The sequence below is a fragment of the Phodopus roborovskii genome, unplaced genomic scaffold, assembly GCF_943737965.1.
Source record: "Phodopus roborovskii unplaced genomic scaffold, PHOROB, whole genome shotgun sequence".
NCBI lineage: Eukaryota > Metazoa > Chordata > Mammalia > Rodentia > Cricetidae > Phodopus > Phodopus roborovskii.
This window is the reverse complement of record NW_026126442.1, coordinates 2,920,006-2,937,431: the sequence shown is the minus strand read 5'-3', so window position 1 is coordinate 2,937,431 and position 17,426 is coordinate 2,920,006. Positions and strand designations below refer to the sequence as shown.

General features: G+C 48.8%; 1 protein-coding gene across 1 annotated transcript in view; it reads right to left on the bottom strand.

The window, feature by feature from the left end:
- Ccdc180 (coiled-coil domain containing 180) overlaps window positions 1–17,426 on the bottom strand; it is a 60,476-nt gene that overhangs the window by 36,560 nt on the left and 6,490 nt on the right. Inside the window, exons 5-18 of the mRNA XM_051187729.1 lie at window positions 15,362–15,490; window positions 15,174–15,284; window positions 14,979–15,074; window positions 12,461–12,624; window positions 11,386–11,505; window positions 10,696–10,775; window positions 9,289–9,377; window positions 8,040–8,162; window positions 6,444–6,617; window positions 4,860–4,975; window positions 3,562–3,688; window positions 2,447–2,486; window positions 1,786–2,336; window positions 247–473 (exon numbers count right to left, since the gene is read on the bottom strand). Coding sequence (XP_051043686.1) covers window positions 247–473; window positions 1,786–2,336; window positions 2,447–2,486; window positions 3,562–3,688; window positions 4,860–4,975; window positions 6,444–6,617; window positions 8,040–8,162; window positions 9,289–9,377; window positions 10,696–10,775; window positions 11,386–11,505; window positions 12,461–12,624; window positions 14,979–15,074; window positions 15,174–15,284; window positions 15,362–15,490 — 2,147 coding nt within the window. The remainder of the gene's footprint in view (window positions 1–246; window positions 474–1,785; window positions 2,337–2,446; window positions 2,487–3,561; window positions 3,689–4,859; window positions 4,976–6,443; window positions 6,618–8,039; window positions 8,163–9,288; window positions 9,378–10,695; window positions 10,776–11,385; window positions 11,506–12,460; window positions 12,625–14,978; window positions 15,075–15,173; window positions 15,285–15,361; window positions 15,491–17,426) is intronic.

The window sequence follows — 17,426 nt, the reverse complement described above, 5'->3', positions numbered from 1 at the left end:
CTTGTTCATCCTAGACACAGGGGTGTGGGAGGTGGAGAGGTGCCTTGGTCCTGCCTCAATGAGGTGATGGCACAGACTTAGTAGACTTCCTATGGGAGAACTTACCCTCTCCATGGAGCACATGGGAGGAAGAGGGAGTGGAGGGAATGGGAGGAAATGAGGGAGGGGGAACTGGGGTTGAAATGTAAACAATAAATTAATAATAATAAAAAGAGAGCGAATGTGAACACAACAGTTTCTACTCACCGTTTCTTAACTTTGACAATTAGTTTGTTAGGAATCGTCACTTGTTCTATGTACTTGGTGATGAAAGAGTCGTGGAATAGTGTAACTTGGCAGGACTGGGGCCTCGTGTGTATCTTTTGTTCATCTTCCACAGACAGGAAGGCAAAGTAAGTGTTTCCACTTGCAGTTGTGAAAAACTCCATTTCTTCATAGGGCATCTCCTCCAGGCTCTCTTCCTTGCCGTCAGCCTATGCAGAGAAAGAGACTTGAAACTCAGGGTCAACTGATGGGTGTGACAGCACAGATTGAAAATCTGTGGCCCAAACAGCCAACGGGAGCTTTCCCTCACCTCCTCCTTCCCAGTTCCCTAACCCTCCCATCCCCCACATTATCCCCACCAAACCCCAGTCCATCTCCTTTCTGCTCCCACTCCAGTGCTTTTTGTATGCAAGGATTGGATCCCTGAGCCTCATCCTCCATGGTTTTGAAATGAAGATGTTTCACATACAAATCTCAGCTCCCCGTGTTCTTTTCTTTGAAACAGCACCAAACGTGACTCATTGTTGCCTGAAACTGAGTAGTGAAGGCACACTTTTTTTTTTACCACCTGTCATTTTACCTGTGACCTCCAATCTTTTCTCAACACGTGTGAACATTTGAGTTTGGACTTATCAAAAAAAAAAAAAAAAAAAAAAAAAAAAAAAAAGTTCCATGTGCAAGTTCTTCCACAGCAATATAGGAAATATGCCTTTTGCCATTCTGCTGTCACAGAATTCTGTGCAACACAGGATATGGTCTTGTGCATTTGAAGACAAGGCTTACTAACATGAGCTACTTGCCAACCCTGAAATGGGAGTGTCCTAGCTGCATTTCCTATTATTATGATGAAACATCCTGACAAAAGGCAGCTCAGGGGAGAAAGGGTTTAGTTTAGCTCTCGCCCCCAGGTCACAGTCTATGAGAGCGGGAAGTCAAGGCAGCAGGAGGCTGACACACTTAGTCACAGCACATCCACAACCAAGAACAGAGAGGGACGAATGCATGTGTGCTCATATGCTTGCAGTTTCAAACATGCTGCCTGGGGAATGGCACTGCCCACCGTGGGCTGGGGCTTCGCACATCAATCAAGACAGACATGGCCACAGGCTAACCTGATGGAGACAATCTCTCACTGAGACTCTTTCCAGGCCGCTCTAGGTTGTCTCGAGTTGACAATTAAAATTACCCATCAAGGGGAGCTTTGCCCCAGTGTTTTGTCATCTCTGCAGTTGCAGTGGGAGAGACTGAGACAATCTGTGCAATAAACGGGAGGTGAGCGAGACCCCAGGGAGGGATGAAGAGGGGCATGAGAAAAAGGAGGCAAATTTTAAAAATTATTGCTGTGAAGGAAGGACTGGGTCTTTGTCGACAAAAAGTAGAATGGAATGAATGCTCTTGTAGCTCTATCTGGACCTCTGTAGAGACAGGGCTGTTGGGGACACCAGCTGATCTGAATAACCTGCACAGGGTGAACACAGCAGACTTTCTTCATACCCAACAATGAACCAGTGGCTGGCTTACCGAACCCATAAAAAAGTTCTCGTGATAGTATTCCATCATGTCTTCAGTCATGTCCTCTTCCTCCTCTTCCTCCTCTTCCTCCTCATTCATTTCCTCCTCCTCCTCTTCTTCCTCCCTCTCCTCCTCCTCTTCCTTCTCATCTTTCACTTCCTCCTCCCCTTCCTTCTCTTTCTGCTCCTCTTCCTTCTCCTCCTCTTCCTCCTCTTCATCTGCCTCTATCCCCTCCTTCTCCTCTTGAGACTTCACATATTCTGGTTCCTGGGACGCCTCTGAGAAAGTCTCTTTAACGCTGCTCATTTCTTCAGTTTCTTGGATGGAACCTTCTTTGAACTCATCCATCCTGTCCCCCTGTGAGAACTTGTCCTGGTGGCTCCGTGCCTCTCCAGCCATGATGGGTTCTGTCTCTTCACCTGCTTCTTCCAACTCTTCAGCTGGCTTCTCAGAACCTGTCTCTTGACCTATGCTTTCTTCAGCTTTGCGGATGGCCACTCTTGCCCTTAGCTTTTTCTTCAGTTTCCTTATTTTCTGCATGAAGAGCATTTCATGGGTTTCTGTTGGTGACCAACATCACAGGATAAGCAGACAGCAACTAGCGTTGCCTGGACTAGGTATCCGACCCACAGATGTACCGGAGTAATGGCAGAAAGTCAGGGTATGTTACCTGGTTGCCTGAATTTGAAAGTCACTTCCCCAGCCAAATTCTACAAGGAGAAAAACAAACAAACAAACAAACAAACAAACAAACAAAAAACAAATCACTGCAGGGCCAGCAAGGCCAAACTTTCTCCAGACTACTGCTTCTAAAGCTTCATGTCTCTTTAGGTAAAAAAGGCCATGCAGGCCATGACTAACTTCATTTACTAGGGCAATCTGCATCCTCAGGCCAGGCAAACATTGTTTCCTTAATTCCCAGACGGCCAGCACAGCCTCATGGTAAACACTAGGTAATGGAATCAGGGCTCCTTCTGACACAGTCTCACATGTGAACTAGAGGAAATGATGGGCAGCAGTGAACCAGCAGCTGCACCAGAGTCCAGGGAGGGTGGACAGAATGATCCTGGCAACATGATCCTGGCTGAGCTGGTTCTGATGGGGTGGAGCTGGTGAGGAACACCTGAGGGAAGAGTGAATGGGTCTTGGCTTAATTTTAGCAGAATAATGTGCCAGTGACAGACATTATGAATGGAACACAAAGCATTAAAGAAATTAGACTTTTCATTTCCAGGTTAGAGCCCATCAATCATATGTGTATGCAAGTGAGAAGGGGGGGTCATGTCACTGTGGGGGGAATGTACACATGTGTATGTCAGAGGACAACCGTGCGTGTCTATCCTCACCTTTCATCTGGAGACAGGGTCTCCTTACTGTTCACTGCAGTGCATATCAGGCTAGCTGGCTTCTGAGCTTCTAGGGATCCTCCTGTCTCTGACTCCCATCTCCCCACTGAAGCACCAGAACTACAGATCTGGGCTACTGTGCCTGGCTTTATGTGGGTTCTCAGGATTTGAACTCGGGTCTTCACACTTGACCAACAAACATTTTCTCTGCTGAGCCATCTACCTAGCCCCTAGGCCCTTTTAAACTAAGAGAAAGTCTTTGTTCAGTCACTTCATCCTCTACCTCCTGACATGGAACCCTCCTTTGCAGAATTAATGATGGCTTCCAAATGGTTTAAAATACCCTGCCTGGGGAATGACGCTGCTCACTGTGGGCAGATCAGACAGGAAGCCATGCTCTCCCCTTTCCTGCTTATCGAGTGCCACCTGTCCTTGATACCTGCTCGAAGATTTCACGAATGTAGAAGTGTCGGCTGAGGGTGAAGCTGTAGCAGTTGAGCTCTTTCAGTATGAGCCCTGGGTACTCCATCACTTCTTTGGTCAGGAGGATGTGAAAACATTCATACCTAGGAGGGAGGAGGATGAAATGACTGTGTGAGGGACCTCTGTGGGAGACCCCTGCTGGAGCCATGGCCCAGCCATGCCTCCATCCCGCAACTAGCACTGCACAGAGCTGGTGGGTGGCTCTGTGCTCTAAGAGGCAGTCTTAGAGCTATTGTACTGTTTTCCTGATCATACAAGGAACACATGGTCTTTGTAGAGAATCTGGGAAGTTTCTCGTTTGTAATGTGGACTCACTTTTCCTGCCCATGATCCTAAATCTGTCCTTGAACTTAATCTATGTTATTCCATCAAACCTGCAAACATCACCAGGCTCAGAAATGTTATCTGTTTCTCAAGCAAAGTAAATAAGGCTCAGGAGCTTAGTTACCCAAAGGTAAACCCCCAGATCTATGTGCAGGCACGAGATGGATGGCGAGTCTATTTCTGGGAATGGTCCCTACAGAACCAGCTCTACCGAGGCATGCAGTTCACAGAGAACTGTTAGTAATTCTCTAGAGAACCCAGAGCCAATGGGGAAAAGCTAATCACCAGATGGCTAACATATGATCAAGTGACTAATAAGTAATTATAGTAGTAAATTCTACATGGTCACTTAAAATCTGAAATAGGTCTGAAATTACAGAATAATTTGCATTATATAACTCATCCTTTATTTTTTTAAAAACATTATATTAGGATATATCTGTGTACATAAATGTGCATTATCATACAAAGGAACAACAGCCTGGGTGAAAATGAGGGGGGCATCTCTGTTTGCAGAAGTTGACTTTCCTGTCCCTTTAACAAAGAGTATACATAAGCCTGGTCTACTGATCCAATTCCAGGACAGCCTCCAAAGCTAAAGAGAAACCCTGTCTCATCTCCCCTACCCCCGCCAAAAAAAAAAAAAAAAAAAAAAAAAAAACCCAAAGAGTATACATGTTTACATTTTAAAGGGGAAGGCCAAGTTCGTGGCATTGACATGTCTCACTACAAACTTGCCATGATTCACCCTGGGAAATTCTGCTGGTTCCCATTCCAGGGGCAAAGGATTGTTAATGCTCTCCAGTGTTGAGGACACAGCTTTTATCTGAGTTTGCTGATCAGAACTCTGGTGTCCTGCGCTAGCTGCTGTTCCCTTAACTGTGAATCCGGGCCATCTCCTCCTGTCCCCTGAGGTCTGGTCAGCCCTACCTGGACTTCATGTTCTTCAGAAAATTCTTGGCCTTTTCCAGGTGTGTCTTCAGTGTCTCTTCTTGGCTCTGCTGCCTCAGTTGGTCTAGAAGTTTATCAAGGTTAATCTCTTGAATCTGGCAGCCATTTCCAAAACAAGGGAAGCACAGGTGAGTGTCCCGGGATGGCAGAATGTTAGTGACACGCAGGTCCTACTTTCTCCAGAGCTGAGGGTTAGGCCAAAGGCCTGAGAGGGACCAAGTCTGTGGCCACCCTCGCTCTCCCCAGCACACATGCGCAGGCTCTTCTTTGTTCCTGGAATGTTTTGTCCCCGTCTACCTCCTCAAGGTCCCAGCTCAGAAGAGCCACTTCAAAGACATGCCTCTTGTGCCTTGGCCCTATAGTCAAGCCTGTACTACACATTTCTGAGGCATCTGTAAGTAACAACTTGGATCCAATTCCCTGAAATGCTACCTATACCTCACTTTATCAGGCCACATGGGTGAGTTAGCTATGTATGATCTCAAGAGTTAGATACTTTGTGAGCTCAGGTTGTGACAGGCATCGCTGTCAGCTGCTCCTTCACAGACTAAAAGAGCCAATGCTGCCACTTGCTCACAGTGAAGCAACCTTACTTGCCATGTTGGGGCCTGGGATTCTAGCCTGTTTGTCCTGAGAAACTTCTCATAAAAAGGCCACCCTAGCCTTTAATTAGGCTTGACTTCCCACAAAGGTCTTCCTTCCCCCTACTCAGCAAATTAATAACTCTGGAGTGCACTGTGGGGGTAGTGCACCTGTCTATCACCAGCCATCCTAATGAGATTCGTTACATTGTCATCTTTTAACACTATGGGGAAAAAAGAGTTCATTCTCTTTGGCCAGCAGTCAGCCATGGTTCATAAAATTACACTTTGATCATCTTGCTTATTTTCTTACTTATTTACTTAATTCTTTTGTTTCTCTCTCTCCCTCTCTTTCTTTCTCTCTCTCTCTCTCTCTCTCTCTCTCTCTTTCTCTCTCTCTCTCTCTCTCTCTGTGTGTGTGTGTGTGTGTGTGTGTGTGTGTTTGTTTGCAGGCACATGCTTGTGAAGATCAGAGGATAATTCTTGGAAGCCTCTTCTGACACTGGGATTGAACTCAGGTCATTAGGTGTTCGTGCAAGCACCTGTACCTGCTAAACACCCCCACCAGCTCCAGATCATGTTACTGACTACTCCCCATTCAATCTCAGCCAGTCAATCTGTCTATCTTTCTGTCTCTTTCTTGTGCACACTCTTAGAGACAAGCATCATTCGCAAGACCTGTCCCAAAGCTCTGGCCTTGTTCAGAAATCTTCTTGTTACTCCCATCTTCCCCCAAGATCTAGGCAAGCCTCCAGCACACACATTTTACAATTTAAGCTTTTACATTTGAGTTTAGGGTCTATTTTCAGTTCATTTTTGTTTACAGTGCTTTTGTTAAGTTTTTTTGTTTTTGTTTTTGTTTTTTTGTTTGTTTGTTTTGTTTTGTTTTTTTTTTATCTGAAAGCTAGCAGCGGCAGTGTGGCTCCTGAAGTCTGCGTCCAGCCCACATTGTCCCGTCCCCATGGCCCTAGGCTTTGGGCACCTGGTTCTCCTGGTTGTGCTTCTGCCGATGCTGCTCTATCCTCTTCTCCAGCTCCAGCTCTTGTGACAGAAGAACACTCTGGTGGCCTTCCCACAGGCTCACAGCCTCCTGGAAGTACCTGAAGAGGTCTGCACTCTGAAATTCGGTCTGCCTGGCCAGGGTCTCAAAGGAGCTCTGCCGCCCGAGGTAGAACACAGAGAAGTTACCTGGAGGGCAGACTGGCACAGGCCCCAAGGATGACCTGTCCACGGGGCCCTGTGTCTCCAGAGACAGAAGTGACTACCTGAGCACCATTCCTCAAAGTCAGCTTTAGGCTCTGTGTTGGTTAGTTTTGCGTCTCCTTGACACACGCTATAGTCAAATGGAAACGGAGACTCTCAATTGAGATAACACCTTCCTAAGACTGGCCCACTGTAAGTCTGTTGAGTATTTTCTTGATTAATGATTGATGTGGGCTGTCCCAGTCACTGTGGAGGGTGCTACCTAGCCCTGGGCAGTAGTTGGTCCTGCACTACATAAGAAGGCAAGCTAAGCAGGCCATGAAGAGCAAGTGGGTAAGTGTTCCTTCACAGCCTCTGCTTTAGCTAATATTTCCAGATTGCCACCCTGCCTGAGTTTCTGCTGATTTCTTTCAATGATGGACTGCAATGTGGAAGTATAAACAAAACAGACCCTTTGCTCCCCAAGTTCATTTGATAATGATGTTTTAGAAATAGAAACCCTAACTAAGATGGGCTCCTGGCCTTCCCTGCATGGGGTAGCAGGACCGAATCACCTCAGCCTGGACATCTTTCTCTAGGACACTCTGTCTCTTAGCATCTGGGTACGATTCCATACCTGCTGTTAAAATCTCACATGCAACTTCACCTTTTCAAAACTCTATGTCAGGGGCTGGAGAGATGACTCAGTGCTCAAGAGCACTTGGTGCTCTTTCAGAGGACCCAGGTTAGGTTCACAGCAGCTGCATGGTGGCTCACAACCATTCATAGCTCCATTCTCTGATGACTTCATCTGGCCTCCTCAGGCAATAGGCACATACATGGTGCACATACATGCATGCAGGTAAAACACTCATACATAAATCTAAAAATTTTTTGAAAAGCCCTGCATGTTAGGGCTGGTGAGAGTTTGTTGCCAGAGAACTTTCTTAGCAGATGTGAGAACTTTAGTTTGATGAAGGCATTGGAACATATCTACACCCTTTGTTTCCACACTGCTTCGTCTGGTAGATGTGACAAGTTGTGACAGACTTCTGTGGCCCAGAAAGTTTAACACAATCACTACCTGGCCCTTCACAGAAAAGGTATGCTGACTCTAGATCAAGACTATGAATCCCTTGGGGCTTGGAGTTTCTTGCCTTCCCCAGCTTTCAACACAGGAGCCAGCCGTGTGTCTAGCACACTTATGGCCTAAGTGGATTTCCTAAGCCTGAGCAGCCCTGATGCCAGGGGATGATCAGGTGTGACTAGCGCAGGAGGCCTATGCAGGAAGGGACTGGTGAAGGACACACCAGAGACACCTTACACTTATAGGATTTGCACTGCAGTACTCTAGAGATGTGCCCCACCTGGAGAGCCCCCAGCACCCTGCACATACATCCAGGAGCTCCAGTTTCTTCTCCACCTTGCTCTGAAACTCCCCCACCATCAGGAAGAAGGATGGATTCACCAGGCTCTCTGCTTCTGCTTCGGAGAAAGCTTTCCAGTCCAGCAGCTGCTTCTGCAGGGTGGACAGAGAGCAAGGCAGAGCCTGGCTGAGAAGGCCTCATTTTGAATCGGCTGCTTCAGGGCCCCCACAGGGCTGCAAGGAGCACACTGACTCCCTTTGGTTCTATCCTGGGTGGGTAAGGTGCAGAGCAGAGCTGGCCAGAGGTGTCTGGAGAATACGAGGCCCTCTCTGAGGGTAGTGAGCAGGCTCTCGGGGCTCAGAACTTCTCAAAATGCCTAGGCTTTTGTAGGGTTTTCACCTGGTCACTTTTACTAAGGGGACACAGATGGGATATTGAAAAACTACTTCCCAAATTCCAGAAGATCTGCTGCTGTTCTGGACAGGTTGAAGATAAACTCACTGCTTTACCCTGCCCTGAGGCAGGCAGGCCAGAGAGGATGGTGGGGCTGGAACCAGGGTCAGCACTATCTATGAAGGGGCATTGTGGTGTGCCCTTAAAATATGGTCCCCCATCTGTGACAAGGCCAGGTGCTGTGAACAATACAACCAAGGGTAAAGACAGATGATGGGAGATGTCATTCTATAAATATGTTTCTCATACTGGTTAATGAATAAAGCACTGTTGGCCAATAGGAAAGCAAGATAGGTGGGACTAGGAGACAAGGAGGAAAGAGGAAGGAGTAAGGAGGAGTCAAGATGGAAAGTCTGGAGAGAACAGAACCGCCAGCCACCTCTCCCCGGTAAGATAAGACCACATGGAAATACATAGAAATGGGTTAATAATTAAGACAGAGCTAGCCGATAAGAAACTAGTACCTGGTCAACAGCATTATATCAAATACAGAGTCTCGGTGTGTTAATTGGGGCTGGTGTGGCAGCGGGACAAGACCAGGGTCGGGAGGAAAATCAATACTCCTTACAGACAGAGATGGCTTATACAATTCCATTTCATAGGGCCTCCCAGAGAGAGCAATGCTGAGCTAAGCCCTGTAGACTGAGGGTCAGCCAGACTGAGGGACCCAGAACGCCCAAGGGCCAGTGAGCACCTGTTGCCTCACAGGAAGGAAGGATAGCCTCATTGGAGACTGGAGAAGAAGGGGCAGGCAGGAAGGCTGGGGGCAAGGCATCAGGTCCAGCATGCAGCTTCTCTTCCCAGCCCCACAGAAAGGAAGCCTACCTTACAATTCTGCACATAGGTCAAGCACTCCTGCCAAATCTTCTCATACAGGAAGCGAACCAGAGCCATGCAATCCATGTGGTAGGTGTCTCCAGGAGCAGAAAACAAAACAGGTCAAAGGTCAGATGCTCTCCCAAGAGGAAGGGGAAAGTTAGAAGAGGTGTGCCCCTAACAAAGAGCTTCCACTGCAAAGATTGCTCGGCAGAGCCCTCTATTCAGGTCAGGGGCTGGGTGTCTCCCCCTAACATTGTCCCTAGCACCCCAAGAGCATGCCCTCATATGAGGAGCTCTCATCTCTAGCAGAAGCTTCAGGCTCAGGGGATCTTCTGGGACACAGAGTCAATGGCACACGTGAAAGGTTTGCACCTGAAATGTACGCTGCAAGCTCTAGTTTTGATAGTATGTGTTTTGAAAGGCTTCAGAACCTTTAGGAGGTGAAGCCTAGCTGACATAAACAGGTCATTAGGAGTGGACCTTTAAAGGTTACAGCCTCGCCTCTGGTCAGCTGCCCTCTCTGCTCCCTGCTCCCCTGTGTGGAGTCTCTACCACAGGCTCCCACATTGCTTGAAAGCCTCGAAAACCACGAGCCAAAATAGATTTTTCACTCTCTTCATACATTCATCCGGAATGGTGTCACAGTAACATGAGTGCCTATGGCATGGCCACTGACCTCAATGGGTTGTGGTGAGCCTCAGAGATAGAAAAATCATTACACTTTCTAAGGTAAGGCTTGGCACACTGTTTCCACAAAATGACTGAGCCAGCATTTCCAGCTTTGTGTCACAGTCTGGGCTGCAGTGAGCAAGCATCCAGAGAGCGCAAGTAGACAAGTGTGTATGACCATGGCCTGAACTTATTTCCAAACCATGCAGCTGGGCTATGGGCTGTGACCTCACACTCTTAGTGTGAACTGTTCTAAACAGTTAACCATTTATGGCTCAGCCTTCTTGCTGTGAGCTAGGGACTAAACTGTAAATAGACATTAATTCACAAGGTAGGGGCCATGATTAGTCCTGTTGATATCTCTACAGAGGGGGACAGTGAGGCCATGAGATGCCTTGGCTGCCCCATGGACATGCAGCAGGATTGGACCTCAATCCCATGCCTCCAACTGTAAGACACTCGGGTTAACAGCCATTGTGCCACCCTGAGAGTTAAGCAGAGACCCTGTGTCTCTGTCCCCTTGCTTGGGTCAGGAGTCAGATGTCAGAGGTCAGAATGTGTGGCTAGCATGCCTGTGGACTGGGCAGTGAGTGTAGGAGGGGGTCTTCAGGGATCACACATCCTAAAGTCCCAGGATGGAGGGGCCACCACTCCTCAGATGCATGACCGGGAAGGCTGACTACAGTAAGCTCCTACTTGGGCAGAGTTCTGTAAAGTTCTGGAAATCTCACAGATGTTGCTCACCAAGCTGCTTGTTCAGGGAAGTGAGAGAATCATACCACTCGGTCAGTTGGTTTTTGTTATAGTTGGGAGGGAGAAGGTCACTGGGGAAAGAAGAGATGACAGGTAAGCCTGGTCTGCACAAGACTGGACAAAATGGCCAGCGTATTTAATGCCCTGTCAATATAATACTGAAGGAGCTAAAGAACTGGCTGGGATCTCCTGGTGCCCCATTTGGCACCTCACACAAAAGCCCCTTATTATTCACCAGATCAGAAAGACCCTGAACGGTGCCTCCCGGACAGCAGCCTCCCAGTGTTTTGGCCTCTTACCCACTCTCCAAAGTGCCTTGGGATGAGGGCCAAAGCTATGGCTGTCCTACCACTTCTTACATGGCCTCTGCTCCCTCCTCCCTCTTTCCCCGTCCCTCCTCCCTCCTCCCTTCTCCCTCTTCTTCCTCCTCCTCCCTCCTCCACGACCATTGCTTCCTAGTAAGCTTTGTCAAGACCAAACTGAGCTTCTTTCCACAGCGATGAGCTTTCTTGCCATCAGGGCTTGGGTGGCCAGCCCCACCCCCCCAGCACCAGGAGGTGACCGGTGTGGAAGAGTTTCAGGGGAAGATCTAGGCCACATGCCCCCTCCTGGACCCCCAAAGGTGCTGACCCCAGTGGTCTTTCCTACACACCACTGCAAATGGTGCCGAAGTGACCTTACCAGATGGTGCAGAGGTGATCCAGCCTCACTTTTTGAAGGACCTGCTGGTTCTTCAGCATTTCTTCCAGCTCCTTCTGCACAGCGGGGGGCTCCTGGATGTTCTTGCTAGCCATGAACTCACTGGACAGCCACACCCCGTACCACAAAGGGGAGAAGTGGGAGAGAGACTTAGACAAGAACACAATGAGCCCCATAACCCTGGCCCACGCCATCCAAACCATAATGGCCCCACCTCAGACCCCTTGACCCGGAAGACATTCCTCTTCCACTCTGAGCCTTGGACTATAACACAGAGCTAATGGCAGCACCCATCACTGGGAACTTGTGAGGACTCAGATAGATAACAAACAAAGCCCTAAGTCCCATGCCCCCTGCATCATGGGAAGTGTCCAGGAAAAGTCAGTTGTGGTCATCGCTACTGCTTGCTATCTGTTGACTTTTATAACAGTCCCAATCCTGGGCCCAGATGGGCTCTGTTTATAGAGTGTCTCATTGAGTCATCACCGAGACCCTACTGCAGGCCTGTTACGGTGCCCGGAGGCAGACTTGGCATACTTAGGGACTTCACTGAGTTTGCATGGAAGGGCAAGGTTGAGCCTCAGCACCCAAGTGCAGAGACAGGTCCTCTCCTCCCTCTTTGTGCCATAGAGGAAACATGCTTCTGGAAGGTGAGATCCACCTGAGAGATACCTGTCCTTCCAGGACAGGACCCTAGGTTGTAACTAATACAGAAGAATAGAAAAATACTGACAAGTACGTGAACACTTTCCAATAATTCATACTGAGCTCAGAGGACAGTTGTGAAATCGTGTTCATGGAAAAATGAGGTCTAAAATGGCATGGACTCTGTGGGTCTAAAAGTGCTCAAGTCTCAGCCTACTTCTCCGTCCAGGAAGGGTCAGTGGTAATTTCTTTTTTGATGCCTTTATCTATTTCTAAATTTAAATATAGGGGCATAGAAAACAGTAGTATTTTTAGATAACGAGGAGAGCAGGAAAAGGCAGCCTTGAGGCTAGGAGGGAGTTGTGGGTGGGGGTGTGAAAGGTCGGGGGACAGGAGGGGCGTCGCCACTGACTTGAAGCTCTGCTGCAGGGCCTCCTTCTTGAGAGCCTTCCAGGTATCCACCAGGCCCTGCCAGCGGTGGCGGTTGTCAAGCTCCTGCTGCAGGGTGGCTTCAGTCAGGTTGACCAACAGCTGGGCGATGGCCTTCCGATTGCCCAGTAGAGCCTGGTTCATGGCCTGGGGTCAGAGGTGAGTGGGGCTTTAGGCAGGGGCAGTTCTCTGGCCAGAGTAAGGGTCAGCAAGACAGGGCAGGAGAGGAGTCAGGAGACGGGGTAGGCCAGGGCTAAGTGAGGCTGTGGTGGGATGTGAGGAGGGTTGGAGGCCACAGACGGGGAAGCAGCCGTGACCCACTCTTCTTCAGGGGGTCTTCCTGGAAGGCCGAAGCATGTCCCTGACAGCAGGAACACCAACCCAGACATGTAGCTGCACTGGGTCACTGCTCAGAAACGGGGGAGGGTGGCACTCCAGTTGGCTCTTTGATGCCTTTATATAAATTTGTTCCAAAATCAGAGAGCCCAGCCACATGTGATGGTTGTGAGACCCAGACCCAAAGATGTGCTGAATCCAGTTCCAAACCTGGTCCTCCCAGGACTGCTGATCTGCATGTCCTGGACCAGGATGGGAATAGCTCCTTCCTGCATAGCATGACTCTGCCCTTTGCCCTGTATCATCTTCTCCCCCCCCCCAACCTCCGCCGCTGCTAAAATAAGAGCAGCTTTCCCCCTCACCACTCCCAACCCACCACATAAAAAATCCTCAATGCTACCTATTTTCCTCTAGCTAGCTGCAGGCCCAGCCAGGCTCAGAGGGAAGGAATTCCAGAGGGCCCGAGGCCTCGTGCCAGCAAGCACTGTGTTGCTGGGGTCTAAGCAAGTGTTTCTTCGCCCTGCAGGTCCACAGCAGTGCTGTGAGAGTAGAGGACTATGAAATCTGATGAGACGCATACACACAGTGTGAGCGCATGTTCCAGGTGACAGCAGTGGGACACTGGGCACCAGAAGGGAAGTACAGCACTGAGTCACATCTCCAGAGACACACAAAGCCCAAACTTTAGGATGAGATGACCCAGACTCAGAAAGACGAGTGTTACATATTGCCTCTCATATGTGGCCCCAATTTTTAATGTTTGTAAGTGTTTAACGTATGAGTGTAGGTGTAAATTATGAACTGGAAAGAGGGCCATGGGAGGAGGAAAAGAGGCCATGAGAAAAGGGAGGCGTGGCAACATGTGACGTGAAAACAGATTGGAGGCTAATGGGGCTGGTGGGAGGGCGCAAGGCAATGAGGGCTGGGGAGACCCAGGCGGGGAGAGGGTCAACAAACCAGATCAGGGTTTAAAACGTCATGACAACGCATATTTTTATGCTAATTGCAAAGTAAATTCAGGGCTGCAGGGATGGCTCAGTGGTTGAGTGGTGCTTGCTGCTCCTCTGGAGGATTCAGTTTGGTTCCCAGCACTCAGGGTGGCTCAGAACCACAGAGAGACACACAAATATACATACAGACAGACACACATATACACACAGATAGACATGTACACACAGAGAGACACACAAATACATAGAGAGACACACAGAGAGACACACAAATATAGACACAGACAGACACACATATACACACAGAGACACACACAAATACATACAGAGAGACATGTACACAAAGAGAGACTCACATATATACACAGATACACATGTACACACAGATGACACACAAATACATAGACACATACATAGAGAGACACACATACATAGACAATATACATATAGAGAGACACATACACAAAGAGAGACACATATACATAGAAAGACACATACACAGAGACACAAATATAGACACAGAGAGACATACATATATACACAAATATTTTTTACATGTCTCTTTAAGTTTAAAATTTTAAAACAAGTATGACTTACTGTCAAGACCCCTGCTGTCACCCTCCAAACATGTCCTGGCAAGGAGCACTGCTATCCCAACTGAAGACCTAGGGCAAGGTCAGCTGTGCACAAATACCAATGCAAAAATGCACCCCTGAGCAGCCCGAGCAAGAGCCTTCTCACAGAGCAGAAGGGTCAGGCTTTACTCTGGAGACATCTTGAACAACCTTGAATTTCCTACTTTCCGTCCATGGAGGGAGACAGAGCCAAGAGGCAGGCACACTGCAGCCACAAACAAAACTGACCAGTAGGGGAGGTGGGAAGAATGAGGAACCCAGAGTAGGCTGGGACTGCCAAGGGTGGGGAGCCCTGGGACAGTGAAAGCCCTAAAACAACAACCCCAGAATGTAGCACCCATGGGACTGCACACACAGTGGCTGGGACATGGCCCAGTAAGTGATGGCTGAGTGCTAGGCATGTAACTAACTACAGACAGCAGGAAACCATGAACACACTCCTCAATGACTGCTATTGAAAATGCAGTTACAAATATTTGAGTCCCAACCAAAGAGGCCTAACTGAGTTACTTGGGGACATCATGCATTCCTGAGACACCAGGCTCAGGATACCCTAGGCCCACCACAGAACATCACTCACCATGGCTTCTTTATCTATCAGCCTATATACATCGGGCCGCAGGAGGTAGGAGGTCTTCTCTATGATGTCAACATATCTCTTCAACACGTCCTTCAGCTAGAGAGGAGAAGGCATCACTGTGAGTGACTCTCAGTTCCTAGAGCACTAACAGGAAGAGGGATGTCCCACAGACCCTTCTAGAGAAAGCCAACTTGCCTTGTTGGCTCGAGAGACCTCCAGTGCCAACAGCTCCTGATCTAGCTCTTTAATCTCCTGCTTCTGCTGCATGAATCTCTCAGCCACCTTCTCCCACAGCTCCAACAGAGTCTGCCCAGAGGAACAGGGTCAGACCAGGAGCTCCTGGAGAGGCAGGAAGAGCAGGCACAGACACCAGGTACCCCTACCTCGATAGTGTGGCTCTCAAGATCCGGTTCATTTTCGACTTTTTTGAACAACTGATCAACATCCTCATCAGACTGGGCCATCTTCTTCAGAAGAAGCTCCCCTTTCTCCAGGATGAGAGGTTCCATCTCCTGCAACAGGCCAGGAGGCTGAAGGTCAGGGCCTTAACACCCCAGACAGGAGGTGCCATGGCCCATCGTGTCTCAAGAAGGATCATTATCTAGACCTGACGAGTTGAGGACCGATGATGAAGACTGATGATGAACTCACACCCAGAAGACCAGGGCACCCTGAGGCATACCGGGCATGGTGCCTGTGTAGTACCTGCTGCCACTTGATTCTCTCAATAGCTGATGGAAGGGCTGTCATCCCATCTAGTCTGTCAGCTCCCAAAGAAACTTGGGACAAAGGGCTAACCGTGGCTCCTGCCTCTTAACATACCAGTGTCTACTCGGCCTCTAGGCTCCTCTCAACACTCCTCACCATGGCCTCTACCCTAAACGCCTCCAGCCCTGGGGCTTTGCTTCTCTTACCTATATAACCCTGCCATTTTGGCCCCGCCCCCTCCTGGTGCTCCTTTCTTGGTTCTCTCTCTGTCCTCTGCTCTGAGCTCTTGATCCTCCCTCCTCTTTGCTCTCTCTTCTCTCTCCCTATCACTCTCCTCCCACCCCTTCCTCTCACAGCCCCGTTCAGTCTGGACCCTTCTGCATGCCTCTGGCTGCACTCTCTCCCATATTTACAATAAAATCCTTCTCCTCAACCACACCTAGGAGTGGTCATGTCCATGACTGGTATTCAACCAACAGTAATCGAAGGAGTGGATGAAAGAAAGCCAAGGTTGCCCGGAAATGAAAACCAAGGCTGATGGAGGTGAAGAGGCAGTGAGGGCAGGGCTGACATCTAGTTGGGCCATAATGAAGACAGAACGGAATCTGTTCTTAGTGCCTTGGGCACACAGCCGGTGCTTGGGACTCAAGACAGGAAGTCAGAGGAGAGAGAACTAGGAGATGTGGGCCTATGTCTCAGAGAGGAGTGTGGACGGAATAAATGGTCTCATTTAGGAGCCTCCCGAGCCCCAATTGTAGTTAGAGATGAAGTCTAGAGAAGAACAGAGAGCCGAGAGTAGGAAAACACGGAGTCTGAGGTGGTTTCAATGTCCCCCAGAGTCTTGGGCATTTGAACATTTGGTCCCCAATTGGTGGTGCTGTCTGTGGAGGTTTAGGAGTTGTGGCCTCGTTAGAGGAAGTAAGTCAGTGAGAGGAGGCTCCGAGAGCTTAAGGCTTCACCCTACTTTTTGCTTGCTCTCACTGCTTTGGGTTGTACTTGAAGGTGTGAGCACTCTGCTTCCTGCTGCCATGCCTGTCACTTGCTGCCATGTGACTGTAAGTCACCTTTGTCATGTGTTTTATCACAGCAACAGAAAATTGACTAATACAAACCCCACAAGTGCTGAACTGTCTAGGGTACATCTTAGATCCCTCTGCCTCTCCATTAGCGGGACTAGGACTAGCAGTGAGTCAATGGCTGGGTTTCTAGTCAGACAAACAGTTCTGATTGGGCTGCTTTCATACCTGTCCTGGTAAGACTCTGGGACTTTCTGCAAAATGAGGTAAGAGCTTCTGACTTATAGGAATTTTCTGAGAGTTAAGGAAGCCTGCGCTTATGACATTCTTGCAACAAACCCCTTGAACATGCCTTCTATGATTCCATCCATGTCTATGTTTTGCTGAGACACTGAGGACCACACAGGTAGGGAGGAGGAGAATGGAGATTGGGGGCAATGAAAACACACCTCCCCACCATGGGAATGCCACAGAACAGAGGAGAGAGTGTTGTGATCCAGGCAAACCTGTCCCCGTCCCTTGGGATCCTGACAGATTGTGCCACGTCTGCACAGGACAGGCAGTATCCCGGCTCTGGACTCAGGTGCAAAGGTCCCTTTAAGAGACAACCTCTGCCTTCTCTCTCTCTCTCTCTCTCTCTCTCTCGCTCTCTCTCTCTCTCTCTCTCTCTCTCTCTCTCGCTCTCTCTCTTGCTCTCTCTCTCGCTCTCGCTTTCTCTCTGTCA